At 34.9% G+C, this 13577-nt stretch overlaps 1 protein-coding gene across 1 annotated transcript; it reads left to right on the top strand.

The window, feature by feature from the left end:
• The first annotated feature begins 307 nt into the window (after positions 1-307).
• On the top strand, positions 308-5278 carry LOC128619349 (chemokine XC receptor 1-like). The gene is made up of 2 exons (XM_053643494.1): positions 308-2725; positions 3068-5278. The coding sequence occupies exons 1-2, from the start codon at positions 2722-2724 to the stop codon at positions 4087-4089; spliced, it is 1026 nt and encodes a 341-aa protein (XP_053499469.1). The 5' UTR covers positions 308-2721; the 3' UTR covers positions 4090-5278.
• The last annotated feature ends 8299 nt before the right edge of the window (positions 5279-13577 follow it).

Genomic DNA, 13577 nt, shown 5'->3' with positions numbered 1-13577 from the left:
AAAAATATTGTTTTTTTTGTTTTTGTTTTTATATATGATGATAATGGCCATATTTTATATATGATCATAAACAGTAAACCTGCAATATGCTGGTAAAAAGCAATGCATTTCAAATCATGTGTATTGCAGCCTTAATAATACCAGATACATGTTAATATACATCCTAATCTGAGCTTAGAAGCAAAAATGCATCATTTTAGTTTGCCTGTACAATGGAATTTTGTTTAGATTAAGCAAATATTCGCCAGCAATAGAAAACCAATAACTATTTATCTAGCAAATGCTTCGTTTTTAGTTAACACAAGCTAACGTTTGCTATGTGTCTAGCTAGCAAAGGGTCTACAAGTGTTAATTAATATTTAGCTAGCTAACTATGAACCTGTATTTGCTTTGGGGTTAATGTTAACCTTTAGAAAGTTTAATCGACAGTAATGAATTACCAGTTATTATCTAAATTACTGATTCTTTTGCTGTTTGTATTTAAAAATAACAAGGTCGTTCATCAGACAATATTAGGCTAATGTGCTGTAATAACTAGCTAGGTTTAGCGTGAAATATTTAGCTGGCTAGCTAGTCAGATTTATTATTGCAAATGAGCAATAGTAAGATATTTTAACTTTTGCAAATCAATTCTATCTCTTCTAATATATACAATTCTTGGTTAACAGCACCATGTACGGACACACATACGCACACACAAACACACACACACACACACACACACACACACACACACATTTACACCCAGGGGCAATTTATCATATGTGGTTTTGTTTTGCTATTTTGAGAATTTCTATAGAACACCTATTAGCATCAACAGCAGCTATTTCAGCACACTCTTGAAGGACTATCCCCTTTCTGCAGAATTTGCCTCAGGCCGTTCTTCGTTGTTAAATTTCCTTAAGGAGTTAAGAATGATTTGCATTTTCCACTAAGAACATGTATTTAGGTTTCAAACAAACCCACATACAAACTGAGCAGCTCTGTGAGTAAGGTGCTCAGAGAGGCGACTAACTGATCTGTGCTGATCATGGTGAGAACCTTCTAACAATAATAAGTGTATTCACGGTTTCTTGTTTCTTAATTTCTATGTTACCTGATGAACACACTGTAAAAAGTGTTTGGGAATTTAATCTTGTTGGTGCCTTTTTCTTCTGTTTCACAAATGTCTCAGCTTCTTTCATTATGTAAATTATGATAATAAAGCATCAGATTTATTGAAATCAGGGATGTCTGTGACACAGATTGATTTCGAATTCATTTCTTGTCTTTCAATCAACTGTCTTAGCAATTTAAACACGGACGATATTGTTCATTTTTTATTTTTATTTATTGTTATTCAATAATGAACTGCTTTTTTTTTCTTCTTTTAAGCATTGCTTATGCAAGAGTGTAACTATAGACTATAATATTGTAAAATATTACAGGTTTAGTCATTTTCCTATCTGATGAACATAGTACAGGATAAATAAAGTTATTTTTTCTCCATAGATTAAATGTTTCCTGTTTTTTTTTTTGTTGTTGTTTAACTGTATAAGGTTTTTTTTTTTGCACTTCCTGCATCAATTTCAGTGGCTAAACCGACCAGACAGTAATTATGAAATGCAAATAATGTTTTTGCTTGTTGATTTTGCATTTGTTCCTCCATTAAAGTCCTGTAAATAAAAATAATATGTAACGCACATCTCATAGTTCGTTGTATTTTATATAGGCGGACATGCTGCAGCAATACTGTAGAATGACAAACTAGCTAGTATGTGACTAGATGTAGATTATTTGGTTTATAAATAAAGTATAGTTTAGGTTTGTGAGTAAGGAAATATCTAAAATTAAACATTATATATGTATGTGTGTTGCAGTGGATATCACCTAGCAAGTCTAGTTACATTAGCTATATGCTTTAAAGCATGTTGCTTATTGTATTTTTTTCCCCCTGATATATTAAAAATTTTGCATGTATACAGTACACATTAGGTTGGTGTGCCACAACAGAACACAAAGTATGTGTATTTCAACAACATCTATGATTTGGTATTGTATAAATGATTAAATACAAAAAGGATAAATTGACCATTTTAAAAACCATGTGACTGAATCTCCATAACTACGGCGAAGATGTTGTTGACGTGCGCTTTTACACAGAGCAAGACTGCCATTTTCTGCCCAATACCAATGATTTTGAGTTGATTTTGGAGACTCAACTTTCTTATGAAACTAGTTAGATTTAGTTTTTTCCACTATGCTATTCCCGCCACTGTTAAGTCTCAGTGTATGTATAAAAGGATGTAAGTAAAAAATTACAGGCACCATTGGACAGGACATCAAGTCAGCTATCTATTTTTTGTGTTGCCTCTGGTGTTGGAGGGATGAACAGCGTGACAGCTTACGCCACTCTCCTCTACTCTCAGATTAATGTGTCCTGGCATGTTTAAGGCAGATATATCTTTGATTAAACCTTTTCTTGTTTTGCTTGGAGAATCACTGTAAAAGCAGATTTATGAAGGCCAGCCTGTGAAGAAGAAGAAGAAGAAGAAGAAGAAGAAGAAGAAGGGGAACTCCAACACTGTGATTTACCAAGGAAGTCTAAATTAATTATGTGGTTGGCTTTACACCTAGTCAGTGTAATAAACTGGAAGAGAAAACAGAAGTAAGTTCAGTGATTTAAGTTACAGATTCATTTTACTTGAGTCAGTGGGCCAGGTCATATCTCAGGAAAGGAAAATGGGTAAGAATTCATATTTCAACTAGAATTTTTTCACAAAATGTCATTAGAATTGTGTGGTGGTGTGAGATAAATTGTAGAAAATAGCCAAAAAAAAAAAACTTTTACTGCCACATTCTATTTAAAAATATAGCTATACATATATTTTACAAAAATGATTTGGAAATATTTTTCCTTAGGCTACTTTCTAAGCTTGCCTTGGCAAGGTCTAATTAATTCAGTTTGTGATCAGATTCTCTCTGTTACTGACTGAAAGAGCAGAATCCACTCAAGTTGAACGGCTTTAATGTGAGAGAAACAGGAAGGAAAAGACGTTTGTTCACTAATCCGTGCTTTGCTTTTCAGAAACACCGTTGGAGCGTCAGTATGGATTTGAGTATAATGATTCATTTAATTATCCTTATTATAATGAAGTTCCCTGTAACAACAGATATGAGGCTGAATATAGACACATTGCAATTCCCATAATCCTCTGCATTGTGATCGCCCTCAGTCTCTTGGGTAACATCCTGGTTATTGTAATCAGTGTATTCTGTAGGAATATTAGATCACTGACCAACATCTTCATCATCAACTTGGCTCTGTCAGACCTGCTGTTCACCGTCGGACTGGTGGTCACTGTCGGACTGCCGTTCCGGGTCTACTACGAATATTCCTGGGGTTGGACTTTTGGAGATGCAATGTGTAAAGTTATCCACTTCGCTTTGTCAGCTGGATTTTACAGCAGCATGGTGTTCCTGGTGCTGATGAGCATTCAGCACTACATGGCCGTAGTGCACCCACTCTCACGCTGGAAGAAAGGACGCTGCTTCACACTCGTTCTCGTCATCCTGTGGGTGGTGAGCGTCTTGGCAGCGTTGCCAGGTTCAGTGCACAGCATACCAATCTCTGATTCAGAAAGCCTTCTTTTATTATACTGCACGTCCAACAGCAATACTGTGTTTGTTGCTGTCTCATATGAAGAGAGCATTGTTTTTGTGTGCACCTTTGTGGTCATGGCTTTTTGCTACATCAGGATTCTTCAAACCATCTTCAAGTCACCAACAAACCGGAGACACAGAACTACTGGACTCGCCTTCTTTCTGGTAGCTACGTTCTTTATTTGTTGGGCTCCTTATAACATAATGAATTTTCTTCACGTCTTAATTCATCATGAGATCAAGTTTATCACACAGTGTGAAGACTTACGTCTCCAATACGCCAGCTACATCTGCCAACTTTTGGCTTTCACCCGATGCTGCCTCAATCCAGTGATCTATGGGTTATTTGGTCTAAAATTCCATAAGACAGCGCGAGAGGTTTTTCAAAGGCGAGCTACTTTAAACGTTGCACAAATGAGGATGGTAGATTGCCATTCTGACAGTTAAAATAATTAAGTCCCAGAGCTGGACATAAATTATGATTTCTTTTCAAATAAATAATGTCCTTTAACTTCACTTGCTCTTAAGATTTGACTTCACCTACACAGCGGAGTCTTTTTCGCTCTTCTATTATTTTTATTTTTTGCACTCGGCCTTCCAGCTCTACAGTATTTGGATTTTTATTGAAGATATTGTCGTTGCATTACTTCGCCTAGATTTTGTGGACTTACTCCTCTTAAATTTACTTCTGTGTTAATGTGGTTGTCTGTTTTGATGCTCTGACCGGGTTAGAGTTTCTGTTTATTTAATTTTATTAGTGTTATCTCCTCGGCTTTACGTGCTACACTGTTATATTATTTGTTACAAGTCTTAAAAGGTAAGGACATTATACTTATTATTGTGTGCAGACTGTTTATCAGTCTTGGTAATTTTGTTGGTTAGTCCAGTTTACTCTCCGAGTTGTTTTCACATTGTGGACAACGTTCGGTTTTTGTAGGATACACTGCTGTCTCATTTGTTTATGGAGACTTTGGGTGTGGGTGTTTGGAGGATTGTGAGAGTAAGCAGAACATGCCAATGCTTTGAAGGATGTAATGTTATTTAATTGCGAATCTGTTTTTAGAGGATTTAAACCTAACATGGTGAACAAATTATATTATAGAATTCAGGCAATTTTACTGGGGTTATCTCATACAGTGTAGCAAGTAATAATCTGGAAAGACCTTTGTAATATCACAGTCTAAAACTGGATTTAAAGAGAAGCAAATTAGTAAATGAATCACATGTAAATGAATCATACGTAAATGAATCACATGAAAATGTATCACATGAAAATGAATCTCATGAAAATGAATCACATGTAAATGAATCATACGTAAATGAATCACATGAAAATGTATCACTTGAATATGAATCACATGAAAATGAATCTCATGAAAATGAATCACATGTAAATGAATCATACGTAAATGAATCACATGTAAATGAATCACTTGAATATGAATCTCGTGAAAATGAATCACATGTAAATGAATCATACGTTAATGAATCACATCTAAATGAATCACATGTAAATGAATCACATGTAAATGAACCATATGAAAATGAATAAATAAATTAAAGACAAAATAAATAAATAATTAAATAAATAAATAAGTTACTTTACATTGGTAAGTCACTGTACGTTATTATATGGTACTATATCTTAGTATATACATTACTGTACATTAAAATATAAGTTATTACAAAAAAAAGAGATTTGACTTCAGATATGCCAACATTGCTAAGATAGAAATGAGAAAATAAAACTCGCAATTTTATTTGACTACAAACACCTAAAATATGTTTGTGGATATGAAAAATAACAACTTAATAATAACCAGCTCTGTGCATATATTTATAATTCTAATAATGACCACAGACCTGCCTGCTTGTTTCCTATTGGCTCAAGACAGATGACTGTGACTTAACAGGCCAAAGTCTACACAAACAAGTTAAGATAACTCCTGAAGTTTAAGTTGATTAAAAATCTGTGTGTAGCTTCACAGATTTTGTTATTGTTGCTCATGCTGTATACATTTATTCTCTAACTTTCTTTGTTATATTAAAATCATGGGCTCTAACTACTCTTCATCAGCAGCATTTTGTTTGTTTGTTTGTTTGTTTTTTACATTTACATTACATTTTTACATTAACATTAGACAAATTGTGAGTTACTCTTGGACTCTTACTCTAAATTTGACTCTATATACTCTAAATTTTTGATTGAAGCTATGTCTAGCTTTAATATGTTGCATATGCTTTAATTGAGAGGTTTCTTTGTTACGCTATAATTTATATCATGATATATTACAAATAATCCGGGTGTAACTGTAACTATTGCATTATAACTTTTACAAAAAATGAATAAAAAGTATAAAGAAAAATATGTTTGTTATTGGTCACTGCCAGGGGCTTGCACTCTTGTTTAGAAATAGAAACATACCAGACAATAATACAGCAATAACGTTATGTTAAACAAATTATGGTAACGTCGAGCAAATTGTGGTAGCTACATAAATTATAAGCTATATGTTTTAGAATGGACAAATCTACAATGTAGAACACAATAACATATAGACAAAATGACAACATATTTAGGATAGCAATGCTGGTCAGAGCCAATAAATGGCACAGAATCAGCGAGATGGTTTAAGTACGTATGCGCATACATAAATATAGTTTAAAAGCTCCATGATGTAATTACCACAATTACCAAATGTAATTGTGGTTCTTTAAATTGGTGTACATTTTGTGGCATTTGGAAATAAACACCGTAATTTACATGTGAGACTGTGTTAGAACGATGAAAAAGTTCTAATGTTTTCCAAACATTGCAAAACTATTTATGAAAAGTGAAGGTATCTGTATTGATGGAAGAAGTGGAAATGGTTTTTATCCCTTCTTTTTTTACCAAGGTGTTTGCAGCAAAATAAATGAGCTGAAGATAAAGTTCACCCTGAGTACTGTATAACCTACACAAATGGGCACTGAGGGTTTAAGAGGTTAATTCAGGAAGGAATTCATGCAATCATGTGTTACATCATGAATAAAGATTAGTGATCCCGTTCCAAAAGCAGTCATGCAAGCCCAAACACTATGTCTATGAGCTTGTATGTTTTGGATCATGCGCAAGACTCTTTCTTTCTCCACACTTTGCGGAATTTCTTTTAATAATAAAACAACAACAAAAAAAATGAAGACTTGAAGAAGTGAAACTAAAGCTGGGTGAGGCAAGGCAGAGAAAACTCTACATGAAAATAAAAACACCACACATGGTACAAATAACATAACAAAACCAAATACCAAATATGCACAATGCACCAAAAGTAAGGAGGGAAAACACAGAACTTTAAATAGGGAACTATTTGGGGAAACAAAACAGATGAACACAATCAAGTAGGAAATGGAGAAGATAACAAAAGTAGAAATTCAAAAAAATGAGTGAGGGTGCCCTCTGGTGGTCTAGGGAGGAATTGTCCATAGTGGACGTGAGAAAATATTTCAAATATTATACTTTTCACTCAAGTTGTTGTCAATAATATAATTTGTACTGAAAATTGTGCTATTAAAATAGAAAAGAATGCAAAATAGAAAGATTTTCCCTCGTGCTCTCAGACTTCTGGACCCCACTTTATATATAACCTAAACATATTGTCTAAAGCAGTTACTATTTACTGAATTCATTTGCATTTAATTTATATATACATATATAAATTATAAAAAGCAAAAAACACAAGGACATGCTCTTACAGGAAACAATATTCCTCTTATACCACAGCTAGTGTTGGTTGTATTTTATAAAGACTACACTGGAGAATAACAAACCAACTGCTAAATGACTGATCACTAGCTAGATTGTTTGGGTTTATAATTAAAGTATAGTGTAGTATATATCTAAACATATATTTATTTCTTTAACATTAATGTTCATTAAGTTTAAATGTTTTGCAGTGGCGATCACCTAGTAACTCTACTGACATTAACTATATGCTTTAAAACATGGGGATTGTACATTTTTTCTAATATTATATTTATAAATATTAACTATAACAACACATGAATAAAACATTTCTGGATAATCTGTGCTTTCTGTTAAAAGATACAATTCAATCCTTAAAAATAAGAATTATACTTACTGTATGAAAGCAACAGATTCATTATAGGTTTTAAAAGTAAGAACCATAATTAATACTCAAGAACTATCATATAATGCTCATATATAGTGCACTATAAAGGGTGTAAAAGCTGTTGTTATAAACCACACAGAGTGCACTATAAAGGTTTGTGATTCAGCCCCAGTTTAATTTCTGTCCTGGTTCCTGCATACGCTTTACTTAGCGCAGGTGTATTTATGTTGAGGTCACATGACTTTGCTTTTGTTTCCTCATTTTTGCTTGTATTTCCTCAGTTTGGATAAAAGCGTCTGCTAAATGAATAATGTAAATGTATGCTGACCCTCGTATATCACCGAAAGTGTCTACATTGGGCACATGAGCATCAGAATTGGACCACAGAGAAATGAAGGTGGCCTGGTCTGATGAATCACATTTTATTTTCCATCATGTGGACGGCCATGTGCGTGTGCATCACTTATCTGGGGAAGCTGGTGGAAGAAGTGTGATGCTCTGGGCAATGTTCTGCTGGAAAACCTTGGGTCCTGGCATTCATGTGTATGTTACTTTGACATGTATCACCTACTGTACCTTAACATTGTTGCAGACCAAGTACACTTCTTCATGACAGTGGTATTCCCTAATGGCAGTGTCCTCTTTCAGCAGGATAATATACCATGCCACACTGCAGAAATGTTTCAGGAACGGTTTGAACATATGAGCATGGCAAATAGTTCAAGGTGTTGACTCCAAATTCCCCAGATCTGTGCTCTTCTGAGATGTAGAAACATTCACAGGAACTTAGGTTGAAAGGGGGTGGAGCTTTGGGTCTATGAGTTCCAGTTACTCAAACCTCAAAACCTAATACTGCAGAAGAATTTGTTCAGACATGTTTACGGCATGTGTCTGTGCTTCTTCCTTTTTACTGTAATCTGAGTGTCATTTTAAAAACAGCATTATGAAGCACATTGTGAAAAGAGGAAGAGAAAGGGGAACTCTGACACTTTGATTGTCCTACCTTTGATTGTCCTAGAAGTAATAGGAAAGGAACTTTAGTGATTTCAGTCTTTTAAGTCCTTCATTTGACATCAGGCAGTAAACCAGGTCATAATACAGGAAAGGAAAATGGGTAAGAACTCTTATTTAAATTATATATATATATATATATATATATATTACCTTTAACAGCACTGATAATTAACAGACTCGAATGATTCTTTGTCTCTGATTCAGTACTGATCACGTCTACCATCACAGTATAACCTGTAATAAGGGAGTATAAAATATAGCCACTGTCAGTTTGTTGCATACAAACAACAAAGCCACTAATTTGATATATTGTTCTTTATAACACATGCTCTTGAATTGTCTGATTGGTTAAAACATGTTGTTTAACTTTCTAAGACAGTAATTCTGGCTATAATTCAACTTCCAGGTGTATATTCATGCGCTCGTTAGAATTCGTGAATTATAAGAATGTGCTCATTTTAATAACACATCAACTCTATTGAACTGGTTTTGGTTTTTATAAGAAAGTGTGTTTTTACGTAACAAAGACGTAGAATTGTTAATATGATGAAGTTTTCTGTAAGAGGTTTATTTACAGTACCAGTCATGGAAGGAGTCTCTAGGGTCAGCGCTTTGTAACAGTCAGTCGCAAGATTTGTCTTAATAACTTCAAGAAAGTGCAAGAAAGAATGACTTTGTGAGGGACTGGCTGTTTATAGCTCCTATAATGTAAGTGTTAATGAGAACTTGTTTTGGGAATGAACATTAAATTCAACTAAAATTTGAACCTGTGATGAAAGGGAGAGAACCCGATGTGGGTGGCGCTGATAATCAAAATGAGAAATGAGTCAAGTTGGAATGTAATGGTAGGCGGAGTATCTTTCAGTGGAATTGGTATGAAATATTTAAATGCAATTTTCTGGCTTTTTCACTTTTGGGATTAATCAGATTTTAAAATGCTAGAACTTTACTTCTGTTTCAGATACATGCATCAAAAGAAACTAATTTCAGTTCAGAATTCAGAACTATATATAGTAGAAAATGTCAAAATGATTTCAAACAAACATTGTTTACTTATCCTTGCTTGGATTTTCAGAAACCAGCATACTCAGCATTGTGATCGTCCTCAGTCTCATTGGTAACACCCTGGCTGTTGTGATCAGTGTATGCTATATGAAACTACGTTCACTGACCAGCATCTTCATACTCAACTTGGCTCTATCAGACCTGCTGTTCACTGTCGGACTGCTGTTCTTGGTCTACGAACTTACTTGGGGTTGGACTTTTGGAGACGCAGCATGCACTGTGGTATACTGTATTTTCTTAGTTGGATTTTACAGCAATATGCTGCTCCTGGTGTTGATGACCATTCAGCAGTACACAACCATGGTGCACCCTCACTCAGGCTGGAAGAAAAGATCTTGTGTAACACGTGTTCTTATTTGTGCGTGGGTCATGAGCACCTTGGCAGCATTGAATTCTATTTTCTGGCTTGCCACAGTATTTCGTTATTCAAGAGGCTGTATATTCAGCAGCAAAACTCCATTTCAGGTTATTACATTTAAAGAGAGCATTGTTTTTCTGTGTGCCTTTTTGTTCATGGTTATTTGCTACATCAGGATTCTGCAAACCGTCATGAAATCACCACCAAACCAGAGGCACAGAACTGCTGGACTCACCTTCCTTCTGGTAGCTACATTCGTTATTTCTTGGGCTCCTTATAACATAGTGTATTTTCTGGAGACCTTAAGTTATGTTTTTCAAATAACATTTTCAAAACATCTCAATTATGCCAGCTACATCTGCTGTCATCTGGCTTACACCCGATCCTGCCTCAATCCAGTGATCTATGGTATACTTGGTGTAAAATTTCGCAAGAGAGTGCGAGAGATTTTTCAAAGCGTAGCTACTTTAAACTCTGCACCAATGGGAATGGGAGAACATCATGATGAAACACCTTGTTGACGAGAAGCATCAGAGGAAAATAATGAGACTGGTCTGAACTGACAGGAAGTCCATACTAACTCAAATAAGCACTCTTTACAAAAGTGGTGAGCAGAAAAGCATCTCAGAACACTGAGCACATCAGACCTTGAGGTAGATGGGCTACAACGGCAGAAGACCACATAAGGTTCCACTCCTGTCAGCCAGGAACAATAATCTGAGGCTATTATGTGTACAGACTCACACAAACTCTAGAAAGACTGGAAAAAGACCAGGTGAATTTTTCCTAATCTTCATCACAGGAGTTGAACCTGATGTGGTCTTCTGCTGTCAATTATTATTACTGTTGTTGTTGTTGTTGTCTTAAATAATATCCCATTTTTTATTAACTAGTTTTACCTTTATACAGATAAGGTACAGTATGTGTAAGAATATGTGTATCACACATTTCCATCATTTGTCTAACTGTAACACATCAATCAAACATTTCTGGATAATCTTTGCTTTGTGTCCTACAATAAATGAGAAGCGTACATAATGTAGCAGTAGATTCACCAAAGGGGGTTTAAAAGTGAATATTTTACCATAACTAATGCTCAGGTAACATATGTCACAAAAAGGCTGTCTGTCTGAGATATAGTGCACTGCTAAGGGCTGCCAAGGCTGTGGTTATAAACCATACTGTGTCGGGAGGCGGGAACCATTTCTACCCTAGTTCAAGTTTCTCTTTCTGTCCTGGTTCCTGCATACATTGTATGTAGGTGTATTTATTTATTTATTTGGTCACATGACACATTAATTACACACACACACGCTTAAATTTTTTGTGAATAAAAATGTAATTAAACTAAGCTGACCTTGCTCTGGGATCTTCATCTAAAGGATCAACATCAGTTATAGTGTTGACATTTTTAAAAAATGCATCTTCATTTGTAATATTTTCATGTGTAGCTGAAAATGGCATTTAGTCTAAAAAGTTACAAATTTTAAAGTAGTAATTAATCATCTGTAGTGGGTTTTTTTTTTTTTTTTTTTTTTGACTAACTAACCCAACAGTGGATACAACTCAGGTTCAGATGTCCAACAAGGATGGTGCCTTGGATGCTGGCTCCCCAATAGAGCCAGGTGAGTGGGGCGGACTCAGCGATGTACTGTATACACCATGCAGACTGACAACAACTGTATGAGAACTTTGTTCAGTCTTCTAGACTGTGAACTGTCTCAACACCCAGAATGTGGTTAAGCAGCCTCACCTCGCTAGTCCCAGGGTACCTGTTAAGTAGTTCCTATTACATCCCTTTCATTTTCGGGTTGTAACACTACAAAATGTGGAAAATATATGCAACTTATGCAAGCCACTGTACATTATCAATCAGCAGTTATATACATTAACTACATAAAATATTCAGAAATGTTTTAGCAGTTCCAACTCAGCGTGGCGCAAGGTCCCTTTCCAGAACCTTCACACTAACTGTTCCTCAGTGGTGGAATGCACTTCCAATCTCAATCCGGACCGCAGAATCTCTCACCATCTTCAAAAAACAGCTAAAGACCCACCTCTTCCATGAACACCTAACAAACTCATAATAAAAATTTTTTATATATATATATGCACTTACACCTCTACTCTGCACTTTGCTTCTTCTGGAATTCAATTAATAGATCTTGTATGGTAGCACTTCTTGTATTGTTCTCTGCTTGATATATCGCTTTGCTTGTATCTTTCTCATTTGTAAGTCGCTTTGGATAAAAGCGTCTGCTAAGTGAATAAATGTAATGTAAATGTAAATACAGTGTATCTCATTCCTCTTTCTCTATTTCTTCATTGAAAACCCTAACAAGTTGACTGAAATCAATTGATTGAGTAAACTTGTTCCCTCAATGTTCTTGAGTAATGGGGTCTCCCAAACTTGTATATTTAAGTTCACTTAACTTGGCACTCATGTAGACTGTACTTAAATTGTTAAGTTCACCAAACTTGGTGTTTATATAGTGTACTTAAACAATTAAGTTCATTTAACCTGGTGTTAATTTCAAGTGTACTTACATATTTAAGTGAACTCAACTTAAAAATTCAATTGAAATAAAAAATAATTATAAATTAAATCGAATTGTGCCCTGCGATGGACTGGCACCCTGTCCAGGGTGTACCCCGCCTTGTGCCCGATGCTTCCTGGGATAGGCTCCAGGTTCCCCCGCGACCCTGAAGAAGGAGTAAGCGGTAGAAGATGGATGGATGGATGGATGGATGGATAAATCGAATTGTCTACGTTTTTATTAATTTGGACTGTTTAAGCTTTGTGCAAGCATACCAAACTGAAATAAAACATACTAAACATCATATTGAATGTCTTTATTGACTAATATTCACAAAAAGGATGAAATTACAGTACACACCCTACTGTAATGGAAATGGAATTAATTATGTTAATAGGTACTGAGTATGTAAATGTAACAATGCTAACTCAAAATCTGCAACAATGAGACCTAAACATTTTTCTTAAACAAAAAGCTGGTTTGCCAAAGACTGTACTTTTAGGCTTGAGGGTGTTTTGATTGACATCAGTACACACTGTATGAAATCAAACGTGTTTGCGAGTGATTTTTCAGTTATGGGTCCAAAATGCAAATTGTTAAGTAATGTTTAGTCAGGATTACTTGATTGTTTAAGTAAAGACAACATTAGGGTTTACAGTGTTCCTCACCAGCCCTGTTTCTTTTATTACTTTATGTTCTTTTCTCTACACGTAATTTATAGAATTTTATATAACCATTTATATCTAATCATGTATATAGATTTTTATAATATATTTTTATATACTGTATGTATGTATATATGTATGTATGTATGTATGTATGTATGTATGTATGCATGCATTTATATATTTA

Source organism: Ictalurus furcatus, chromosome 15 (genome assembly GCF_023375685.1).
Source record: "Ictalurus furcatus strain D&B chromosome 15, Billie_1.0, whole genome shotgun sequence".
NCBI lineage: Eukaryota > Metazoa > Chordata > Actinopteri > Siluriformes > Ictaluridae > Ictalurus > Ictalurus furcatus.
This window is presented reverse-complemented; position numbering and strand designations above follow the sequence as displayed.